General features: G+C 36.5%; 1 protein-coding gene across 1 annotated transcript in view; it reads left to right on the forward strand.

Moving 5' to 3' along the window:
* ptgfrna (prostaglandin F2 receptor inhibitor a) overlaps window positions 1-13,254 on the forward strand; it is a 32,521-nt gene that overhangs the window by 16,947 nt on the left and 2,320 nt on the right. The window contains 3 exon segments of the mRNA XM_051101051.1: window positions 2,480-2,884; window positions 4,451-4,558; window positions 10,792-11,091. Coding sequence (XP_050957008.1) covers window positions 2,480-2,884; window positions 4,451-4,558; window positions 10,792-11,091 — 813 coding nt within the window.

The following is a 13,254-nucleotide window of genomic DNA, read 5'->3' on the forward strand; positions in this document are numbered from 1 at the left end:
TTCAACCTCCATAACTGTATTAAACCAGAATACACAGAGTTCACACAAAGCTAGACAAGACAAGCATTTGAGGTTAAAAAGTTTAGATTTTTTCGCTACACAAGACCTTCTTCCTTGGCTGGGATCATTTAGAGCCCTTTGAAGTTTGTGGGCACCATAGAAGTCCACTTTATGTAGAGAAATCCTGAAATGTTTTCCTCAAAAAACATAATTTCTTTACAACTCAAGAAAGAAAGACATGAACCTCTTGGATGACAATGGGGTGGGTAAATTATCTGTACATTTTTGTTCTGGAAGTGAACTACTCCTTTAAAGATTTAAAGACTACTCCTTTTTACAAGATGTAATATAAGGTCTCTCCAGAATGTGTCTGTGAATTTTCAGCTTAAAATACCCCACAGATCATTATATCATTTCGAAAATGCCTATTTTGAGTGGAAGCAAAACTGCACTATTTTCATGCATGGCTCTTTAAATGCAAATGAGCTGCTGCTCTTCATCCCCTTTTCCAGAATAGGGCTGTGCCTTTAGAGCTTGTTCCTCAGATACTCTGCTAAAAACATCTGTTTGGTTTTGATTATCATGTTTAACGCGCTGAAGTCATTTTAGTTTTAAACCATATTAGTTTAAACTTCTGATATATGGTTTTCTGAGCGCAAATATTCGAAGCATGCACACAAAAAGCGGCTGTCACACGGCATGTGTTCTCTTTCAAACAAAGTTCTCTTTTATGCCTTATTGCGCTTAAACTGTCAAATGCACACAAGTTTATGTTAAAAACATATGAGTTACAAAAACAGTCAATTATGTCTGTGAAGGTAAACAGCTAGGAAAGAAACTGCATGTTTATATTAGATCTGTGTGGCAGCAGTGTAATATACAGTAAATAAATCAGTAAATCCACCGCTCTCTTGTCTCCTCTAAGGCTGGGACTCTTAAGTGGTGTTCTGTGCTCATCAGTGCAGCCAATGACAGAACAGTTAGCATGCTTTGCTTGACCTTTTGTCACAGCATTAGAACTGGTACACTGTTGTCGCTTGCGAAAACACAATGGTTCCGCCATTAAGATTAGATTAAGGGGCGGTAATATTATAATAAGATCACCTTTCTACATCATAGAGGTAGCGAAAACTGAGCTCGTTTTTTCACAAGCTTGCAGAGAATGTCTTACCGAAAAAATTACTGGATTGTTCTGTTTCACGTTTTCTGTGTTGGTGGATAAACCACAGACCAGATTATAGCCATTAGTATGCAAGCCTGAGTACTTGGACACATTTTTAAGTGTTAGGTCTTGTTGAATGTACCTGTGTTACCACTCTTTATGCTAACAAAACTCTGTACTTTGGAAAGAGATGGAATTACTTTAAATGCCTAAATCATTTGTAAAATCAAATGTATTTTTATTCAAGTAGCAAGAATCAGCAAAATTCTCTTCAGACTGTTGCGCCACCTCAATCGTAATTGATCTCTGAAGGAGAAAGCTGGTAATGACTGCTAATGATAATGTCTTCTCATTGCAGCAGTGTTAAAAATGCAACTTGTGTTTTGTGTTGCATTCAGAAATCAACCACACAGTTTGTGTAGCTAAAATTGCCCTCTTAAACTTTTGAATAGCATGTTTCAGGCCAAAAACGTAACTGTCCCTAGCCTGTTTTTAGGATTTGCGGTCACTCTTCTGATATGTCATTTTTACTCCATGAGCTAAGTGCTCCCAGCAGCAGTGACAGTTGTACCACTTAGCGCACTAGCGCATGCATCAAAGCTTGATGTTTGAAAGTCTCCAATGTCTCTCATTTTGCAGCTCTCAATAAGGGATTAGAGTAAATGACTTTAATTGTGTTTTGTGATGGCGTCTTCTCTGTGAAGACAGATTTAGCTCACAATGGCCGCACTGTCTGGGTTTGGATGCTCTCCACTGCACCCTTGATTTAACTTGGGCTGTGTTCTGAAACTATTTCTGGTACTGACGAAATGTACATGGTGGCAAGCACATAATAAGAAGTGATGGCTTCTTTTAAATCTGTTAATATTTTTATATAACCATGAAATTGTAATTGAGGAGTGCCTTAACATTCCTGATGGCAATTTTGGTCTCTTAAATCCTTTTGCTCTAGTATTAATGAAGTGTTACCTAAAATCTTAATTTACTATGATTATATTTTGATGCTACTCCTAAAATGGTAAAATCTTAGCTAAAATATGATCAGATGATGTTAAGCCTCATAATTTTATTTTTTAGGGATTCCCAATAAATCTCTGTCAAAACAATCTCTTTCAAAGTTGACTGCAGAGCCTCCAAATAGAAATCTGCAGCAATTATGATATATATGTGTAGTGAATAGAAAAAATAAAAGATTTGTGCCACTTCTGCAAACTATAAATATCTAAAAGTTGGCAAAGCTCTGTGGTGAAAGTTATTTTTTATTGTTCTCAACTGTATTTTGCAATAGTTTAATGAGTATTTTTGTGATCTTTTTAGTACCAGTTTTGCAAGTCTTAGCCCATCGTGTAAGAGAAGCTTCGACCGGTGGATCAACATTTGAGATGAGCTGTCGGGTGACTGGTCAGAACCTGAAGAATCCCGGCTACTCTGTGCTCATCCGCTTTGAGGAGACCATCGGAGGCAAGTCCCGCAAAGTGTTGTCACTCAGCCAGGACTCAGTGTTGCAGCTAGAGGAGTGGAGCGAGCCAAGCCGCATTGACAGCGTGGTTCTGGAGAAGACCGGGCAGCTCGAGTACCGCTTCCGTTTGTATGGGGCCCAGGTCACAGATCGTGGGTTCTACTATTGCGACGTCGCGGCCTGGACACGAGATCAGAGCCAAGACTGGATCAAAGCCGTCAGTGCGGAGTCCAACAAGATTGAGATCGCCTTTGTACACAAAGGTATTATCATGCTAACTACTGTACACTAGACCAAGTGAGCTTTAATACTCAAAAGGATGATGCTGAATTGCCTGTAGGCCATGTTTACAGCTGAGGTCACACATTCTGTAGTTCCTCTTTCTGTCAGATTCTGGATGACTAGACCTCTATAGTGTCTCCCTCAGGGCAGATTCCTGCTGCCTACAGAGAAACTCTGTGTCTTTATCTCTTGCGTTCATAGGCAGCATTTTAAAACATCATAGACATGCTCTGATTTGAAAGCTGGTTCTAAAAGCTAAATTGAGGCCAAATTCGTATGCATTTTCCACAATGAAGGCGATCCCATAATTGCAGACAGAACAAGTGAAAACTTGATTATAAATACACTTATAGAGTGCTTGGGTAGTGATGTATTTTTGTAGACCAAGTTGGAAGTTCACATCACCTTGGTTTCTTCAAAAAAAAAAAAAAAAAAAAAAAAAAAAAAAGATTTTTGCATTGCTTTTAGATTGATGGAAATTAAGCTTTGTGATCAAGTTTATGATTTTTACACACTTTGTTCCTCATGATAACCTTGGCAAATCAATGCAACATTTATAAATTGTGCAGCCTAAACACAAGAAGTAAAAGAGTAACTTTGAAGCCTCAGTACAATAAGCAGAAGTGAATAAGCTAAAAGTACAATACAGTCACTGTCACTAATCTTCCCACAACACTTTCAGTCTTAAAAAAAAAAAAAAAGAGAGAGATTTCCTGAAAGTTAGAATAGGTTACAAGAACATGATTATAAATATAATATGTTTGTGGACTAGTGAGTAGATGAGTTTACCTATTCGGCACAATGATTTAATGTTCCCAACAACCTCTGTAGTGCCATTTAGCCATTTGTTAGCAACCTCTTTTTTCAAGACAAGCAAAAGATTTTTTAAAAAATCCCAACAGGGTATTAATGATGTATATTATCTAGTAGAATAAAGTGTGGAAATATCTTGAGCTGGTTTGACCACAAATTTTTTTAGGTGTTCAACCAAAGACCCATTGGAAAAAAAAATCCATTAACTTCAGGACGATGGAACTGGAAGTGCTAAAATATTAACTTGTTGGGTTTTGTCCTACAAAAATATGTCATCCTTTCAGCGCTCTATCTTTCATTCATTGATATCTATTCATTGATTAGTATCTGTAATAATAGTTCAGACTAATTAAAATGGACCGTTGTACCCAAGTGTGCTACATATTTTTATCTGCAGTACTGCATCATTAGCTTAGCAAATAACAGGCATCAATTAACAGGCAAATATCTCTTGTGGCTTGCAGAGTTGATCACTATGTACATAGTTTTGCAAATCAGTCACTTTTGAGGTTCAATTTAGGTTAGGATGCTGCCAATTTAAGAAGTAGATAGCGAAGCATCTTAATAGTTTTTGGAAGCCTCTTTTTCCCTCACTATTAGTGTTTGAATTCAAACGAAACCTTGAAGAAATTGAATTTTGAATTTTTTAGGAATATGTAAGTCTTTAATATCCAGTTAAAGACTTTGAAATCTAGGTTGACTTTTAAAACAGTAAATGTTTGTTTCTCATGCAGGTCCAGTATTCAACATATCCATTCGTTCAGAAGCAAACAATGTGATACCAGGGGACATGGTTCAAATGAAGTGCATCATATCCATCTTGGACGCTTCTCCTAACACTGGTAAGTACTGTTTGTGTAAATGTATATATATTTTTTATACTGTACCTACAGTGGTAACACTTTAGAAATACTTTAGATTAGGGAATACATTCACTATTAAAGGAGAAGTTCACTTCCAGAACAACAGTTTACAGATAATGTGCTCACCCCCTTGTCATCCAAGATCTCCATGTCTTTCTTTCTTCAGTCGTAATATATATATATATATATATATATATATATATATATTTTTTTTTTTTTAAGGAAAACATTTCAGGATTTTTCTCCATACACTGGACTTCTGTGGTGCCCCGAGTTTGAACTTCCAAAACTCAGTTTAAATGTTGCTTCAAATGATCCCAAATGCGGTTGTAAACGATCCCAGCCGAGGAAGAACGGTCTTATCTAGCAAAATGATTGGTTATGTTCATTAAAAAAATAAATAAATAAATAAACACTTTTTAATCTCAAACGCTCATCTTGTCTTTCTCTGCCTAAACTCTGTGTATTCTAGGGTATGTTGAAAAACTCCAATTGTATTTTCTCCCTCAACTTCAAAAATCATTTCAAAATCATCCTACATCAGAAGTACCGACCCAGTCTTTGCAAAGTGAACTTGTAAAGAAGATCAAACACCCTTAACAGAAAAGGTAAAACAGCGATATAGGACGATTTTGAAGTTGAGGGAGAACATGAGATGGAATTTTTTCGACATACACTAACTGTCTGAAAAAAACAGAGGTCGGGAAGAGCAAGACAAGACGAGCATTTGACATTAAAAAGTATATAAATTGTATTATTTTTATGAACATAAATGATCATTTTGCTAGATAAGACCCTTCTTCCTTGGCTGGGATCACTTACAACCGCATTTGGGATCGTTTGAAGCCGCATTTAAACTGCATTTTGGAAGTTCAAACTCAGGGCACCATATCAGTCCATTATATAAAGAAAAATGCTGAAATGGTTTCCGTAAAAAAACAATTTCTTTACGACTGAAGAAAGACATGAACATTTTGGATGACAAGGGGGTGAGTATATTATCTGTAAATTGTTGTTCTGGAAGTGGACTTCTCCTTAAACTAAGAGTTTTCCCTCAATAAACTCCAAATCTGCTGCTTATTAATAATTATTTAAGTTTAGGTATTGGGTTGGGTTAGGGGATCTAAAACATGGTAATGCAGAGCAAGGCATTAAAATGAACTAAATAAGTACTAAAAAACAACCAATATTCTAGTAATATGCATTCTAATAAGCAACTAGTTAACAGTAAGAATTGGACCTTAAAATAAAGTGTTACCAATACAATTTATATAATATACATTTTTTAGAAAGTTTAGGATAAATGAATTCCTTAGCTTAAAAAAGGATCAAACTTAATGTAGAGTTTTTCTCTTTTATGATTTCAAACCTTTTAAACTTACGTTTGTGAAATATTTTGCTTGTCTTTCTTTTAAAAAAAATACAATTTTGGCGTTCTGTTATCTAATCCATTTGACATTCATTCATTTTAATTGTGTTTTTATGTCTAAATACTTTTTAGCATCACTGTATCTTTATTTTTGGATACACTGAAGTAACGAGAATTAGATTTTACTCCAGAAATGTATTTTGGGGGAAAATATTTGGCATGTTCCTGACAGATTTTTTTTTTAGATGCATCTCCAGTGAACTTTAAATCTTCCAGTTCATTCCCTGTCACATTCTGCTTAAAGCTTCAGTGTATAAATGGAATAGAATCTCAGAAGTAACCAAGTGCTTTCTTAGCTGTTTTAATTATTTAAAGGATTTTTGTAAAACACTTTTTTTTTTTTTTTTTTAAGCTTTTCACCAGTTATTTTAGTGTTTCTTCATTCCTGTTCAGTTTCTTGCCTCAGTCCACTCTGACCTTGTAAACTCCCTTGATGGCAAGTTTTGGCATGTTTTAATATCAATATCCATGTTTAACTTCTTGATTAAGGCATCTATGTTCTGTCATATCCCCCTTTTTTTATAAGTCATCTTTTATCTTCAAAGTCAAGTGAGGTTCTTCATGTTTTGCGCGGGTGTTTGTTTAGTTATTCACAGTTGATATTAAAAACTGAATGAAACCAGTTGGAAATTATCACCTGAACTTTACCCCCTGAGTCACATCCTGCATCGGAGTGACAAAGCATCTTTTCCGTTTGTTCCTGTTGCTTAATAGTTACTCATAAATAGTGTATGCACAGTTATGTGAGGTAGGAAATTGAATTGTGCCTTTATAAAGCACATTTAGTAGTCTTACAAAAAGTGCATTAATTTTACATTCAAGACTATTGTAGTCAACAGGGCACATATTTTTGGTGAAACTCTGACGGATGATTTAAAAATGTGATTTGGTGTGGACAGACTAATTGGAATATTTTCACGTCAATAAGTGTGGTGTAAAACCTAAAATTGTTGTTTTGCTGTCTTTCAAGCACCGCAGTTTCCTAAAGGAAATGCAGTTAAATTAGATGTGAGTGGTTGGATGTTTACTTTTTTAGTAATCCTAGTGATACAGAGCTGTGGGTTGCTGTTGGTCACATTGCTTGCTCAGCCTGCTGTGATGGTATCAGTCAGAAATGTTGCACACTTGTGGGTGAATGTTGGGTAATACTCAGAATGCAACGTAAAATGTTTCTTCCTCATCAGTCTGTAGCCACAGGCAGGCACACACATGCTGTAGTCATAGATACATGTCAGCACAATGTTCACACTTATCTTTTCAAAATACAGTATAGAGAAACGAGAGAAATTTTTGTGCTGGTATTATTGTTCGCCTTTTAAAAGATTTTCACCCTGAAGGAAAAGAGGTTTATATTTCTATTGTGTTTTGTGTTTCTTTAAGTGTAATCCTCAGGAAGTCAAGCAACAGTAGATTTGTCTATTAAAAGCATAGTTAACCTAAGAATGAAAATTCAGTCATCGTTTACTCGCCCTCAAGTCTTTCTAATCTTGTTTGATGTTATGTTTTCCACACAACTCATTCACTATATTCCAAAGCTTCTAACGTCACACAGTAAGTTTTGTTTGAGAAACAAAAAGCAAATGCAAAAGATAGTCCACCCATAAATGAGTTGGGAATGAAACAACGTTCACCTATTTGGGTGAACTGTTCCTCTACAGCGTTGTATTGTGAAATCACATTACAGTGATTAATTTTTAATTAAATTCATAAATCTTAATGTCTGCATTGCTTGTTCTTGCACACAGGCTGACTAATGTACTCAAGTAGTGCAGCCAAGAACATGTGCTGTAGCTGAAAGGTAGCGGAAGGCCAGAAGATGAAAGTACCCATGAGTACAGTCAGAACCCAAAACTGGGCGTCAGAGTTACTCATGAGTTCTAAGTGGGTTTACTCTTTTATTCTGGGCTTGATTAGATCAGAAAGAACATTTTACTTGTTTTAAGGCTAATTTTGGCCTAGTTGTTGTTCACAGTGGTTGAGAATAAGGGCAGCGCTGCTCCCTCAGGCTCTGTATGATCTCAGGTTCATAGAAAACACCTTTCAAACGCCTGTGCAGTTTAACAGCATCCAATGTATGCAGTCCTACACAAGCATTTCATAGGCTGGAGGCAAGATGAAGCAAAAAATATATATATATATATATATATTTCATCTAAAATGTTTATTTTTTTATTTTAGGAATTTGCATTTGAGAGGCCAGTGTAAAACAATAATCGCTTTTTAATAGCTTCCCACCGGGGATTGTTTTGATATATGGTTAATATTACCCTAATAGAAATGACTTCAGCTATTCGGCATCAAGCATCATGGCTATTATCAAGGTTTTTAATTCAATGTCCTCCAAATGTACTTTTTAACCGTTTAGGTAGTTTGAGGGTCCCTTTATAAGGCCTTGATGATTTTTCTCTTAGTTCTTGTCTTGGAGCTGTAGATGTCATCTTGAGGCAGTAAAGTTCAGATAGACAGGCTACAGACAGCATAAATGTAGAAAAGACACAATCAACCCAGTCTTTATGAGTGCCATTTGTCCACCCTCAGGCCCGGAAGTGAGTTCTAGTCAAGACCTGTCATTCCTTATTAACCGATGAAAGGATATATGTATATAGAGCAGATCAGGGCAACAGTGTCCAAGCCTGTCCGTAACTTTCCATCTAGAGTCATAAGGTAATTGATTACTGTTTAATAGAGAGCAGGTGATATAGCAGAAAAGTTATATTTCAGCTTTCATGTGTGTATGTATATACACTGCCATTCAAAAGTTTGGGATCAGTACGATTCTTAATGTTTTTTTGTTTTTTTTGAGTCTCATATGCTCCTCAAAACTGTATTTATTTGATCAAAAATACAGAAAAAACAGCAATATTGTGAAATATTATTGCAATTTCTAGTAGTGGTTTCCCATTTTAATATACTTTAAAATATTATTTATTTCTGTGACGCAGCACTGAGTTTTCAGCATTATTACGCCAGTCTTCATGTCACTTGATCCTTCAGAAATCATTCTGATATGCTGATTTATTATCAGTGGGTTTTTTTTTGGTACCTTTGATACCTTTTCCTTTGATTCTTTGGTGAATAAAAAGTTAAAAAGAACAAAAGTCTTTACTGTCACTTTTTAACATATTCTTGCTGAATAAAAGTATTAATTAAAAAAAAAAATACTGACCCTGCACTTTTTAGTTTTAGTGTATATTGTAACACAACATTTCTATTTTTAATAAACACTGTTCTTTTTAATTTTTATCAAAGAATCCCCCAAAAAAAGGTATCACAGGTCCCAAAAAAATATTAAGCAGCTGTTTCCAACATTGATAATAAATCAGCATATTAGAATAATTTCTAAAGGATCATGTGGCTCTGAAGACTGGAGTAATTATACTGAAAATTTGGCTTTGCTTTACAGGAATATATTATATATATATATAAATATATAAATATATAAATATAAATAAATGCAGTCTTGATGAGCATAAGAATCTTCTTTAAAAAACATTAGGATCTTACTGATCCCAAACTTTTGAACGGCACTGTATGTGCATATAGGCTTTGGTGTTAAAATATGAATTACTTTTATTCATATTGTCCCAAAATGACAATAAAGACCTACTTTGATACAAAATATTATAGTTTAAATAAATAATGTAATTTACTTACCTGTCATCAAATATTCTTCTTCTTCAAAAAAAAAAAAAAAAAAAAAAAAAAAAAAGTATCACAGTATCCACAAAAATATTAAGCAGCACAACTGTTTTTAACATTGATAATTATATGAACACCAAAACAGCATTTTAGACTGATTTCTGAAGGATGTGACACTGAAGAAAATTCAGCTTTGATCACAGGAATAAATTACAATTGACAAATCAGTGAACACAGAAAATTGTTATTTGAAATTATAGTAATATTTTACAACATACCCATTTTTACTGTATTTTTGAATAAATGAATGCAGCATTGGTGAGCCTATAAGACACTTACTTTCAAAGTTTTCAAACTTTTAAATGGTAGCATGTGTATGTATACATAAATGTGTATAAATACATAAAACAATAATTAAGCCACGTCAGAGAAAGTGTAAAGAAATAGATAAACAATTCTGCAATTGTGAACAATTAAAATGTCTCAAACTCGTAAATAAATATGATTATACATACACTTTAAAAATCATAAGTTGTCTGCTGTTCACATGGGATTCTGTTATGAGATATAGACTTGGTTTTCACTTGATGAGTAGCAGAATGCTGTGGTGAATTGTGGTGGGCTTGAGCTGCGCTCACGGTTGTCAGTTTCTGATTACCCAATGGCCTTCATTGAGATTCCACACATAGCAGTGAGGACAGCGTGCAGAGGCATGCCTGAGTCTGTCTGACTGCTGCTGCCTCACTCTGGATCATCAGGGAGTGTATATGGTATTGAACCACTTGAAAGACACAGTTTAACTTTGTTTTCTTTCCATACACTACTTTAATACCCTTGTGGTTAAGGCACACACTTGCTTGAAAAAGCTGCAGCAACAGCATGGCTGTTTGGAGCGTTGCAACAGAACGCCTATGAACAATAATAGTGACTCCACCTGCACATTCACGTGGATTTACCTCTCATGATTAAAGTCAGTGTATAATACCACCCAGAACCTATTCACATTTGTAAGTGAAACAGGATATTTGGTTACAGATATTGTAGAGCAACACATGACAATATATTGTGAAACAGAAGAGGTTTAAAGGTCAATTTTGATTCTATGCTGGCTTAAATAATTTGTTTTACGGTGTCTCTCCTACAGGTGATATGGCATTTGATGTTCGCTGGTTCCAGAACACAAACATGGCTGTGGATAACGGAGTCCAGCCTCTCATCACTATGGACCGCTGGGGAGTGGTGAAGAAGACCGGCTCCAATGACACCAGTCTAGAGCGCACCGACCACCACACGTTTGTCCTGACCTTGCACAAGGTTCAGGAGAGAGATGTGGGAGAATACCACTGTACTGCCACACCCTGGCTCCTGTCCCCTGCTACTGGAACCTGGAACAAAGAGAAGGACCTCACCTCCGCTTCATCATTTCTATCCGTCAAAATAGAATGTAAGAATCCTGGTTGTGTCTATGGATGGGATTTGTTCCAGTTCCGATACATGTGAAAAGCCTGGAAAAACCTGTCTCTGCAAGTATACAACCCTGCTTCTGGAGAGATACCATCCTGCAGATTTCAACTCCAACCCCATTTAAACACACCTGAACCAGCTAATCAGTGTGTTTAGGGTTTCTTGATAATTATAGGCAGGTGTGTTGGAGCAGGGCTAAAACTGAATCTGCAGGATGGTAGCTCTACAGTAGCAGGGTTGGAGACCCTGGGACACACCAAGCTGACGGTCAGCGTCAATCAGGCTAGTTTGTTTGGAGTGTCCCATGCGCTGACTCTCGTCGGGCAGGAGTTTGCCCGATTCAACATGTTGAATCAGTGTCTGGCCATCGGGAGGAGTAAGAGTAAGAATTTTTCAGTTTAGTGAACGAGTCAGGTCCGAGTATTAAAGCCAAAGTGACGAAACAAGTAAGTAAATGAAAGTGGCACAAACAGAAGGCTGTTCTAAAGTTACGTGATCTTACCCAAGCATTCCAAAATGTGAATATTTTCGTAATAATGTGAGCCTCTTATAGAAAGTTATCAAGGTATGTTGTAAGCAAGCACTGCTTTGTTTACGTTTTGTATATCTGTGTTTATCTCATATATCCTTGTTTTCGGTTTCTTCTTTTACATGATGAATATATTAAAAGCTGCTGATATAGACAGATAAATCTTCTTGATTAGCTTGTTCAGAACGCATTTGTTAGTTTGCAGTCGACTGTAGTCTGTGTGGTGTGTTCAAGCTCAGCTTTTTGGTCCAGATGCTGACAACACGAGGCAACAGCATGTTTCGTCGCTGCTAGTTTTTCGAAGTCGGCTTGGTGTGTCCCGGCCTTTAGACCCACTGGAGGGCCACTGTCCTGCAGATTTTAGCTTCAACCCTAATTAAACACAACTGGCCATATCTTTCTAGTAATCCTGAAGATATTGATTATCTTGTTCAGGTGTGTTTGATTTAGATTAGGGTTGGAGCTAAACCAGGAATTGTCTTGCTATTGGGAAATGAGAGGGTCTGTATTACTTACCATTGGAGAAAACGTGACTGTCAACTTGGATCACATTAGCGTTCATAACCAATCACATTACAGTTTTGACGTCATTGAATTTCAGTCACAGATGTGCGACACTCAGTCGCTGTTTACAGATACCGTAGGAATGAGTGAGAAGTCCCTCAACCTGAATCCCACCTGTTTAAAAAATGTCCATGAATTTTCGTAAACTAAACTACTGTTTAGTGTAAAACAGGGTGAAGTTTAGCCTGTCAATTCATTAAATGATTAACTGTTTCCTTAAAAAAGCTGTTTATTCAGCCTAGTGAAGCCTCTACTCTACGGATATCCATTTAAACAAAACGACCTCTGGTCTCCTTTCCCACGTACCACCAAAGCGAAAGCGTTAGCATAAGCCGTTACGCTTTTTTGGCTAAAGGTTGCAGGCTTACCTTCCAGTGGCTTTGGATAACTCTGCAGGACAGTGGCCCTCCAGGACCGAAGTTGCCTAGCCCTGCACTCTAATCCAGACATTCCCTCTATATCGCCCTTATCTATATTGAGGCCGGACACACCAAGCCGACTTCAAAAAACTAGTGCCAACAAACACCGATGGTGTTGTCACCTCGCATTGGCAGCATCTGGACCAAAAAGCTGTACTTGAACACACCACTCATACTACAGTCGACTGCAAACTTGCATGTGTTCTGCATCTGCGTGTGAAGAATTTTCTGTCTATATCAGCAGCTTTTAAGAGTATATATTTGTCATTCAAAAGAAGAAACAGAAACAAAGATATACGAGATATACACAGATACATGAAATGTAAACAAAGCAGTTCTTGCTTACCATTTTGAATATCAGTTATGTTGATAACTTTCATTGATTCATTTTAAGCAGCTTATGTTGTCATGAAAATATTTGCGTATTAGAATGCATGGGTAAGATCACGTAACATTAGAACAGCTCACGTAACATTCTGTTTGTATCACCTTCATTTACTTACTTATTTTCAACACTTTGGCTTTAATTCTTCGGCATTGACCCGTCCAACATCCAATCTCCTCAACGGGCCCAACAGATGCTGGCTGACCGACCGTCGGCTTGGTGTGTCCCAGCCTTTAGATGCATTGG

The sequence above is a fragment of the Labeo rohita genome, unplaced genomic scaffold (genome assembly GCF_022985175.1).
Source record: "Labeo rohita strain BAU-BD-2019 unplaced genomic scaffold, IGBB_LRoh.1.0 scaffold_122, whole genome shotgun sequence".
Classification (NCBI taxonomy): Eukaryota; Metazoa; Chordata; class Actinopteri; order Cypriniformes; family Cyprinidae; genus Labeo; species Labeo rohita.